The sequence below is a fragment of the Mustelus asterias genome, chromosome 25, assembly GCF_964213995.1.
Source record: "Mustelus asterias chromosome 25, sMusAst1.hap1.1, whole genome shotgun sequence".
NCBI lineage: Eukaryota > Metazoa > Chordata > Chondrichthyes > Carcharhiniformes > Triakidae > Mustelus > Mustelus asterias.
In genome coordinates, this window is record NC_135825.1 from 46,837,384 (window position 1) to 46,849,462 (window position 12,079).

The 12,079-nt window shown below is 40.1% G+C and overlaps 1 protein-coding gene across 2 annotated transcripts in view; it reads left to right on the forward strand.

Moving 5' to 3' along the window:
* Positions 1-12,079, forward strand: part of LOC144511945 (AT-rich interactive domain-containing protein 2-like) — a 197,530-nt gene that overhangs the window by 180,432 nt on the left and 5,019 nt on the right. Inside the window, exons 18-19 of one of the 2 annotated variants that reach the window (XM_078242433.1) lie at positions 3,555-3,643; positions 9,648-9,771. In XM_078242433.1, coding sequence (XP_078098559.1) covers positions 3,555-3,643; positions 9,648-9,771 — 213 coding nt within the window. Of the gene's footprint in view, positions 1-1,294; positions 1,349-3,554; positions 3,644-9,647; positions 9,772-12,079 lie in introns of those variants that run through there. The other variant, XM_078242434.1, reaches the window with a different exon arrangement.

Here is a 12,079-nt window from a genome sequence, read left to right on the forward strand (position 1 = left end):
TAAACCTTGAAGACAAAGGAAATAAATATTTTGTAGTGAGTACTGCCATTGCTAAATGCAAGCAGTGGTCATGTTCGCTGTAAGTAAAGAAAAATGAATTCAGACTAAGTATATTGCAAACTGTGAAGTAATAGTGAAGCTCTGGTCACTTAGCCTATATCATGCAAAAGGTGGGTGAAGAAGGCATTCATCGGTCAGAACATTGAATACAGGAGTTGGGACGTCTAGAAGTTGTACAAGACATTGGTACGGCCACACTTGGAATACTGTGTACAGTTCTGGTCACCCTATTATAGAAAGGATATTATTAAACTAGAAAGCGTGCAGAAAAGATTTACTAGGATGCTGCTGGGACTTGATGGTTTGAGTTATAAGGAGAGGCTGGATAGACTGGGACTTTTTTTCCTGGAGCGTAGGAAGCTTAGGGGTGATTTTATAGAGGTCTATAAAATAAAGAGGGGCAGAGATAAGGTAGATAGTCAATATTTTTTAAAGGGGACTCTAAAACTAGAGGGCATAGGTTTAAGGGGAGAGATATGAAAGGGTCCAGAGGGGCAATTTTTCCACACAGGGTGGTGTGTCTGGAATAAGCTGCCAGAGGCAGTAGTAGAGGCGGGTATAATTTTGTCTTTTAAAAAGCATTTGGACAGTTACATTGGTAAGATGGGTATAGAGGGATATATGCCAAATGTGGGTAATTGGGATTATATGTCATAGGCTAAGAGGTCATATGATATAATTATCCTCATTTTGTATGTGGAGTGGATTTCAGTCCATTTGGATACATTTTCATCTGTTGAACTGGAACTTGAGCGGATGAAATAAAAAGTGCTAAATTCTTCCAGATTTTGGCAGGTATAAAATAGACGCTGAAAAGATGCTAACGCCCACTAGAACAATTTGCATCTCCAGCTCTGACATTGACAACAGAGCATCAGTGTATGAAGGGCACACTGGACAGGAAAAGACTGAGCTGTCTCCAAGTTATTGCATTGTCATAGTAGCATTGGGGACTTGAGAACAGGGTAGTCACTTCAACTGCAGGCTGTATTCAACCTTGGTGACTTAGGAAAGGAGAATAATTCAGTCTGCTTTGTGTTCTCCAGTAACCCATAAAGACTAGAAACAAAGCTGGTCAGTTAGTAAATTTGAACTGTGCATGGGAACTTTTTATCATGTTTATGTCTCATTTTCAGGAATGTATGCATTGCCATTAAAACTAATATTTGGGCCAGTGAAAGAGCAAGCTGCTCCAAATCCTAATATATGGCCTTTCTTTTACTGTCTTTTTTAGAGAAGGGCCCAGCAAGAATTACATGGGCCATGATTTTACCAGCACGCCGCACTGGTAAGATTGCGTGTGAGGCCAGAAATCGGGTTCGTGCCCAGTTTGATGCCGCACGCAATGTTCCCGGTCCTGTTCTGCCAAGGCGCGAAGCCGATTTGCTTATTAACGATTTGACTCACCGTCACTTGTCACCTTGCCGGGTAGTTGGGGGTATGGTCAGACAGTGCCCACCTAGCACGCTGGTAGTGCCGCCCATGTGTGCGAGGGGCAGTGCCATGGTAATGGCCTAAGTGGGAGTGGAACATCGGTGGGGGTGTGGGCTTAGTGGGGGTGTGACTATGACCAGGAAAGTGGGGGGGGGGGGGTGGCGGCGGGGGGGGGGGGGGGGGGGGGCAGTGTTGGGGCTTCGCCAGGGAACTCATTGGGAGGGGCCTGATGCCTGCAACCTGTGTCAGCGTGGGGGGTGGAAAGCGCTAATGATTTGGGGAGGGGAGGCCTCCCAGTTCACAGAGATTGGGACGCCCTGCGCAATGGCACCTGAGCGCTCTGAAACTCGTTTTCCCAGGCAAGCTTGGGCTCTGCCCCCTTCTTTCCCCCCCACTCCAAAACCAGTGTGAATCTCACTGCTGTCAAAACAAATGACAGGTGGAAAGATTGCAGTGCCAAACTCACCCAAAAAGCAGGTGTGAAACACACCCTTTTTCAGACTTTTATGATACTTCAAATTTTTTTTGTAAGATTGCACCCATTGTCCAATTGGTCAGAACTAATTTTCCAGTTCTTTTCAATTTTAACTGGACAATTATACAGCTTTTTCAGTAAGCCTATACTGGATCGGCTCTATACTGACAGAGTTTGGATATATGCTGAAAATAAGGAGATTCCTTTTTGCTCGGGTTCTGAGCCTTCCAGGATGTTTTTTATCTTTCATGGGATCTGGGTGCCGTTGGCAAGGCCAACATTTGTTGCTCATCCATAATTTCCCTTGAACTGAGTGGTTTGCTAGACCATATCAAAGGGCATTTGGGAGGTAGGAAAATTACAGCTGAATCATTCTCTCAGCATCGACCCTGCCAAATATCCTTAGAATCTTGTGTGTTTTAGTAAGATCACTTGTTCTTCGAAAATCCAGTGAGTATAGACCCAACCTGCTCAACCTTTCCTCATAAGACAACTCCTTCATCCCAGGAATCCATCTCCGAACTGCTTCCAATAACCCCTCAAATAAGGAGACCAAAACTGCACTCCAGCCGTATTCTAGGTACAGTCTCACCAATGCTCTGTGCAGTTGTAGCAAAATGTCCCTACTTTTATATTCCATCTACCATGCAATAAAGACCAAAGCTCTATTTGCGTTCCTAATTACCTGCTGTACTTGCATTTTAACTCTTTATGATTCATGTACAAGGACGCTCAGATCCCTCTGTACCACAGCATTCTGCTATCTCTTATTTAAATAATATTCTGATAATCTTTTCTAATCTCCCTGCCATAGTTTCCCTACTGATTTAACTTGCCTACATCTCTTTTGAGTCTTTACATATCCTCACAACTTGCTCTCCTACCCTACCAACTTGGTCATCATCAGCAGATTTGGCTACTATAAATGGTCTCTCTCATCCAAGTAATCAATATAGATTGCAAAAAGTTGCGGCCCCAGCACTATTCAGAGGCTGTCCACTAGTTATAGTTTGCCAACCTGAAAGTGGCGCATTTTCCTCAACTGTTTCCTGTCACCAATTTTCCATCCATGCTAAGAGATCATCTCCACACCATGAGCTCTTATCTTCTACAGTAACTTTGTACAGCTAACCTTATCGCATGTCTTTTGAAAATCCAAATACATTATCCCTTTATCAATCTTGAATGATATACCCTCAAAGACCTCTAATAAATTTCTTAATAATTTCTCTTTCACAAAACCACGTTGACTCTGACTAATTGTATTCTGATTTTCTAAATGCCTGCTACTACCTCTTTAATAATGGATTCTAACATTTTTCCAATGACAGATGTTAGGCTGACTGGTCTATAATTTCCTGTTTTCTGTCTTACTCCTTTCTTGAATAGAGGTTTACATTTATGGTTTTCCAATCCAGAATTGAGGGAATTTGGATGTGTTAAGTATGTTGTCATAGTGCAGTAATGCAGTAGAATTGATCAGAATGTGTGTGCAACTTGTAGAAATTGTATAAGTTAGCGTGGATATTTGTTAATTTTGAGGTCAGTACACTTCAGTGTTTTGCTGCTTATTATATTTTGATAGGACAAGCACTGTTCAAGGGAGACACTGCTTATTGGACTGAAGAGGTTGGAGCAGAAAGCACAAACGAGCACCTCTCAAACTGCAGTAAGGTAAGAACCCAACTCTAGAAAATAGCCTGTGTGCCAATTTTCGACTATTAGTGAATGACAGTGCTGTTAAGATGTAGATTCATGTCTGCAGTGTCTCATGAACTGCATTCTTAATAACTTTTTGTTAGTTAATTGCTGACTGGAGACTTCAGTTATGTGGTAAGACTAGAAAAATTGGAATTGTGCTCCTGAGAGACCAACAAAGATTAAGAAGACATTTGATAGAGGTGTTCAAATTCCTGAAGGATTTGGATAGAGTAAATAAGGAGAAACTAGTTGCAGTGACAGAAGCATCGTTAATCAGAGGGCACAGATTTAAAGTAATTGACAAAAGAATCAGAGGTGACTTGAGGGAAGGAAATTTATGGAGTGAATTATTATGATCTGGAATGCACTGCCTGAAAGGCTGATGGAAGCAAAATAAGTAACTTTGAAAAGGGAATTGGATAAATACTTGAAAAGGAAATATTTGCTGTACTATGGGGAAAGAACGGTACAATGGGACTCATTGGATAACTCTATTAAAGAGCTGGCACTGGTCAAATTTTCTGTGCTGTATGGTTCTGTGATATTCTGGCAGTTTTTGGATTTCTTGGTAATAGGCAGTAATTCAAAGTAACTGGTTTTCTGTAACTAAATTCCAACCAATAAAATTATATATGATTACACGTGTGACCTTGAGTCTCTTTTTAATCTTGCACGCAGGAAATATCTCAGAAGGCATGAGAACACAGCTGTTGCACGTTGCTTTGTTGCACACCATTCCTTAGCAAAGTAATCCGTGGGCAAGATGCAACAGAAATCTTTATTAAAATTGGTGCATGATTTTACATATCCCTGATGAGTATTTATGATTGGTGGTTTTAATAAAAGAATTTGAAAGGCAGCCAGTCGTACCACCAGGAGTGGTCTATCACTTCATTCTTCTGTGTTATGTGATCATTTAGCACCTGCCAACTTTACTTTGATGAAATTAATATGAGATGACCTGGAGCTCAATATCTTTAATCAGTCGATATTTCATTTATGGGGTCAAATACAGACACTGTTGTACAAGCAAAATGCATAAAGTGTATGCAGTTTGCTAAAGACTTGTCTCAATGGGTTAGGCAGTGTGATACTTCGGGGACCTGAGTTCAAATCCAGCTGCCACTGATGGGATGAAAATTAGCTGTACACACTGTTTGCTCAGGTTTGAGTAATCTCGATCCAACTCCTCATTTTCCACAACAAAATAAAACTGGCATTGTACTAACAATCCCTGTAAGATAGTGAGTGTCAGAAATTGAGTGATAACTGTGGAGTAGGTTGGAGAGCTGACACTATAGGGCCTTGATTTCATAATCAGCAATTGAAGAACTGCGCTTGCCACTGACATTGAAGAAAACAGTGTTTAAAAATCTAGCAATCTCTGTGGCATGGATTTTGCCTTCCTGTCATTGGCTTGAATCTGGCACCAAGTCAAGGGATCTACAGGTGTTCAGCAATAAGCAGCCAATCGTGTTAAACAATTACTCATAGACCGTAAACCAGGACACACAATGCACTGATTATCCTTCTCTTCACATTTTACAGAATTTAATCATAGAACGTTTATGTCACAGGAATATGTCACTTGGCCCATCGTGTTTGTGCCTATTGGAAAACGAGTCACCCAACCCAGTCCCACTTTCTGGCATTTGGTCCATAGCCCTGCAGGCTATGATATTTGAGGTGCATATCCAGACACCTTTGTGAATAAGTTGAGGGTTTCTTCAACTATCCTTTCAGGCAGCGAGTTCCAGACCCCACACACCTTTGGGTGAAAACCTTTTTCCTCATCTCCCCTCTAATCTTTCTCCCAATCACTTTAAATCTATGGCCCCTAGTCACTGATCTCTCTGCTAAATTAACTAGAGCCAGAACTATCTACAGTACTCAAGTTGTGACCTAACTAATGTTTAAATAGTTCCAGCATAACCTCCCTGCTCTTATAGCCTATGCTTCGGCTATTAAATGTAAGGACTCCTTGTGCCTACTTAACCACTTTATCAATCTGTTCTGTTACCTTCAGGGAGCTGTGGACAATTCATTTCAAGGTTCCTCACTTCCTCTGTACCTCACCGTATTCTCCTATTTAATGTATAATCCTTTGCCTTGTTTAAATTCCTCAAATGCATCACCTTAAACTTGTCTGGGTTGAATTCCATTTGCCACTCTTCTGCCCACCTGACCAGTCCTTTGATATCTTCCTGCAGTCTACAGCAATCCTCCTCGCAATCAAGTGCGTGACCAATTCGTGTGTCGGCTGCAAGCTTCTTGATCATTCCCCCTCCATTCACGTCAAAATCATCAATATATACCACAAAAAGCATGGGACCTGATACTGAGCCTGCAGAACCCCATTGGAACCAGCCTTCCAGTCACAAAACCATCCATCAACAATTGTCCTTTGTTTCCTGCCAGTGAGCAAATTTTTGCATCCAGCTTGCTACATTCCCTTTTAGTTTTTAACCAGTCTGCCACCTAGGACCTTGTCAAAATTCTTGAGACCAGCAACCACACTCCCTCATCAATTCTCCTTGTTACTTCCTCAAAAGATTCAGTCAGATCAGTCAGATATGACCTTCCCTTAACAAAACCTCACTGACTGTCCTTGATTAATCCGTGCCTTTTTAAGTGACAGTTTATGTTGTCCCTCAGAAATGATTCCGATAATTTGCCCACTACTCAGGTCAGACTGATTGACAGTCTATCCCTCGCTCCCTTTTTAAACAAAGCAGACCTCCACACCTCTAGCACCCCACCTGCAGCAAGTGAGAATTGGAAAATTATGGTCAGACCCTCTGCAATTTCCTCCTTGGCTTCTTTTAACATGTCATCTGACCCTGGTGAATATCCACTTTCAAAGGTACTCATCCCTTTACTGTTTCCTCGCTCCCTATGTTTATCACATCCAATACTTCACACTCCTCCTTCTTAACTACAGTATCCACATCTTTTGTGAAGATTTATTTGTGAAGGCTTATTAAGAACCAAAGCCACATAGGTTGCCTTTTTGGTCTTTTATGGGCCCTACTCGTTCCTTAGTAGTTCTCTTACTCTTAATGTATTGATGAAACATTTTTAGATTCTCCTTAATTTTACTTGCCAATATTCTGTCATGCCCTCTCTTTGGCTTCCTATTTACTTTTCACCCCTCCTCTTTCTACACTCTTTTCAGCTTTCTGTAGTGTTGAGTTCTTGGTGTCTGGCATAAGCTTTCCTTTTCTGCCTCTTCTTGTATGCTCCTTGACATCCAAGGGGCTCTAGATTTGACCATCTCACCCTTTTCCTTTGTGGAAACATGTTACTCTAAACCCATTGAATCTCCCATTTGAATTCCTCCCACAACTTGGACACTGAATTACTTTTAAGTAGTTACTTCCAGTCCACTTTTGCTAAAATATCCCTTGGCTTAGTTAAATTGGCCTTGCCCCAATTTGACACTTTAACTCATGTTTTATCTTTGTCCTTTTCCAAAAATTGTTAAAAGTAACTGAGTTATGATCACTACAACCAAAATGCTCTTCACTATCACTCTTTCCACCTGTCCAGTTTCATTTCCTAAAAATAAGTCTAGAATTGTGTCCTCTCTTGTTGGACGATATATACTGGCCAAGAAAGTTCTCTCAAATGCACCTTAACAAATCTGTTGCCTTGCCTCCGTTCCTTTCACACTAAAAGTATATTGCAGTTAATGTTGGGGTAATTAAAATCCCTTACTATTACTGCCCTACTGTTTTTGCACTTCTCAGTGATTTGTCTACATATTTGCTCTTCTATCTAAATAAATGATATGGGCATACACATGGGATAAAGGTAGAAGATGAAGCAAAGTTTTTAAACAAATTTGAAAGTATGTGGAATTTTATCATAAAGGAGAAATTTGGTATTTACAAAAACAATTTGTTTTTCAGAGTCAGAGGTTTTTTCAGTGGTAATGATTAAAAATCCAGTTCCATCTCATTCAACAAAGTGCAACTTTTTCCAGGGTTTTTTGCAGTGGGGCATGAAAATAGAAGTTTTCATCAGTTCAGTGATTTCTAATTGATTACAATCTGGGGGTTTTGATAGCACGCTCCACAGAGATGCATGGAGTCACTGGTGGCAACTTCTGGATTTGAACAATTCATTGTGCGTGTGTGAATTCCAGAAGTTGCTATCAGTTTTAGAGAGGTAGTGATAATTAATTTTGACAGTTCGGCATCACCATTATGTCAAAATCAAAGCAATTTTCTCTGAGCTTGACTTTGAGTGCTCGGTGTCTTAGATCCCTAGATCACTGGAGTCTAAAATGTATATCATCTTCTAGTAAACAAAAGACTTGAATAACAAACTCAGTTTCTATTAATATAGTGTAGATAAGCATCCCAGGGTTCTCTATAGAGACGCCATTTTAAAAAATGGACATGGGTCCAAAGCAGGCTTCGGGATGGCAATTGGGTATGTTTCAGGGACCCTCTTAAAGGAAGGGCTAAAAATAGAGATGGAAGGATTTAGGGAGACAATTCTAGACTATGGGGTCTCAGTAAGCAAAAGCATATTGCCCAATGGTTAGAAAATGGAAGTGGATGCACGAGTTCATGTGATGAGATGTAAAAATTGCAGATCTTTTGCAGTTTTTAAAATAACTTTTGGATGTTTCATACTGTTCCATTTCATTGGCCGTATGATATGGCACGTGCACTTTCTCCAGTTATGGCTGGCTTGATTGTCACAGTCAAATAAATAAAAGCAAAATACTGTGGATGCTGAAAATCTGAAATAAAAACCGAAAATTCTGGAAAAACTCAGCATCTGTGGAGAGAGTAAAACAGAGTTAATCTTTTGAGTCCATATGACTTCTTCAGAGCTCTGAGAAAAAAATGACCCGTTTTACTTTTCCAGCTGAACAACTTCTAATCCCCAAACTAACTTCTGTGGTTAGTTATCTTAGAGATCCCTTCCTTTAGCCAAAGCTAAGCAAATCTTTCCAGTTCCTTTATGAACTCTCACAAGCTTGGTCTTTTCAATCCAAGTGCAAGCTCTCGCATGCATTTTGAGTGGTGAGCAATGGAGACTTGCTGCCTCTCTCTTTATCTCTCTCTGATTCTGATTCTTGCAAACTATCCTTGTCTGTGAAGTTCAGTGATATTTTAGGACAACTTGCAACATGATCCTACAGTGACTTCCTTTGGACTTCTCAAAGCCTATCACCATTGCAATGTGAATCACATGGGCCTTGTATTCAGGTAGAAATTCTAATTACCTATCCTCTGGGACCCCCAGCTCTATTTTGGAATTAAATAGACAGTCAGTATAACTATTTCCAAAACCTGATATTCCCAATATGTCCCTGGGGCTAGGGAGATTAGTGATCTATCCACTGATAGTACAGGTGTATTGGTCATTGTTTATAGGTATAAATATCTTGCACGTTCTTCCCTGTAAGACACCTGGAGTCCCAATTTAACCTTTTGGCAACCAAGCTACCCAGGTTTGTTGTCAGGCAAAATTCAGCACAGATCACTAGAGTCTTCATTCTACTCTATTTGCAACACACAGTTCAATACTAGAGATCAGATATTCAGATAACTTGAATAAATTTGAATATATTTGTAGTATAATGTTTGATCACATTAAGGTTACATTTATACAGGCTAGATTTGCTGCACCTAACCCTTCCATTGGATCATGAACTGATACTAGTACTTTGGACCATGTCAAATATTATAGGATGTTAGAAGGACCCTGTTTAATGTCCAGAATAAAATTACTTCTCCATTTTTGGTGGGACTTCCCAACTCTTTGTGTTCTATATCACAGGATCCTTAAATGGTCTGGGTCATTACATGTCAGTTATCACTTTCTAGTTGAATTTCTTATTCCTAAGTATATTCATAATTGTCTTTGGATTGCACATTTCTGCATTGAAATCTCACAATAGACTGGATAAACTGACCTGTATTTTGAGTTTAATGTCTTTCAATATTTTGTTCTTCAGGCAGTCTCCAGCAGATGGTACAGCTCCAACACCCAAATCTCACAAGGCCTTGGTCAACCACCCCAGCGCTGCTCTAATGGCTCTAAGGAAAGGCTCCCGCAACCTTATTTTTAGGAATTACTTGGTAAATATCTGCACAAACTCCTCTGGAAGGGAAAACATTTTTTGTTTAACAACTCCAGCAGGGAACACATCATACATATAAGAGGCAGTCATTAATTTCTAAATGTAATCTTAGATTAGATGGAAGCAAACTTCACTCTATTTCAGAAGATTTCCAGGATCTGAGCACGTCAGGTTGGCTGACCTTTCAGTCTACTACTGAAGTGAGTGCCTTAGATGTACATTATCTCTTGATATTCAAAAAAGAGTAGGGAGTTCTCCAGGTATCCTGATCACTGATACTTCCTCAATCAATGCCACCAAAATTCACTTTGTGGCACCCTGCTGTGCACAAATTGGCTACTGGTTTTGCCTATCTAGCAACAGTTGCTGAATTTCAAAAGTAACTGAATGGCTGTGAAATTCTTTATCAGGATGTGATGAGATGCTAAAGCCAAGTAACACAATTTGTTCTTCGCTTTTACATACCGAGCCAACTTGGAGTCACTAATAACTGGTGTTTGTTACTCATCAGGCACTTTATTATTGCAAACTTACTGGAGTTCCTATGTTTTTTGCTCCTCTCTATATTGATTAAGGAGTCATGTAATACTTTTGAAGGACTATACACAGAAATAGAAGTTAAGAAATTGTTTACTTTATGTAGTGGATTCCTAAACACTGGTTGCCTTATTTCCACAATCTAATGGGTGTTGTAGCACAATAGTAACTAATTCCACATACAAAGTGAAATTGCATTCCAGTATTAAAGGTGAGTGCCATAGTGTTTGACCAAGTGATTAGGAAAACTGTTAGAATGCTCTCATTTATTGAGAGGGGAATTGAATACAAAAGTAGGGAGGCTATGTTCAGTTGTACAGGGCACTAGTGAGACCATATTTGGAGTACTGCGTACAGTATTGGTTACCCTATGTAAGGAAGGATGTAAATGTGTTGTAAGCAGCTCAGAGAAGGCTTACCAGACTAATACCTGGAATGTGGAGAGGCTGTTTCCTCTAGTGGGAGAATCTAGAACTAGGAATCACTGTTTAAAAATAAGGGGTCGCTCATTTAAAACAGAGATGAGGCCATTTGTTTTCACTGAGGATTGTGAGTCTTTGGAACTCTCTTCCTGAAAAGATGGTGGAAGCATATTTTTAAGGCAGTGATGGATGGATTCTTGGTAAGCTGGGTTATCAGGGGTAGTGGGATGCAGATTTGAGTTACTGTCAGAACAGCCATGATTTTATTAAATGGTGGAGCAGACTCGGGCTGAATGGCCTGCTTCTGCTCCTTGTTTGTATGTTCCAGGCTTTCACCGGTCACATACTCTTAAGAAGAAACTTGCATGAATATAGCACTTTCACACATTTAAGGTGCTTACAACCAGTGAATTACATTTTTAGTGTTACAGGTAGATGGGATGTTGTTTTAACAGCTTGTCCAAAGCCACCGCCATCAACAATGAAACATTACCATCAGCACTTTAATGATGAAGAAATCTAGATTATGTGATAGATGGAGTAGAGTTTGAATCCTAAGCCAAGTTAACAGCAAATTGTGGTAGATAAGCAACTTAGTGGAAGGTGATGTCAAGAGTCTGGATAATGAATGATGTCAGGTTGCATAATGGTAAATGGGCAACTAAATTTTATGTTTGATTTATGAATGGAGAATGTTGAGCACCAATTCCATCTAGTAACAAAAAGACTAAAACTGGCGTGTGTACAGTAGAATTGCTAACTTGAGTCCTGTTATTGGCACCACCTATTACAGTCCCCAATTTAATATCATTACATTAAGGACAATAACACAAACCCAGAGCTGCAGGAAATGATTTCTGACACTTAACCCCCACTTTCTTCTCAAACAGATAGCAAGGTATTTATAAGATCATAATTAATGAATGCAGTCTTTGAGAACTGAATGATTAATTCATTGTATACGTCTGACTTTGACCGGATAGCGTACCATTGCATCATCTTCAGTTAAACACTAACTTAGATGAGACTGGCATCAGGGGGAGCCAGTTTTGGGATCTGTTGTATACCATCCTTGTGAAGTGCCTTGGGAGCTGTTGTTAGGTTTTACCCTAAGCCACTGTAAGAGGTGAGAAACTGTGCCTCCCATCCCCCCACTGAACTCATGCTGCTTTTTCTGTGAGCAGTGCTTGCATGTCAAATCAAAATGTGGGCCCTAAATTGCATTATGAATCAGGCTCACATAAACTTGATAACTATTGACATGCCTAATCTAAGTAGCAACCATAGCTTCCTAACCTATTGACTTCCAGGAGTTTTGTGACTCTCAAACTTTTGTATAATCAACCT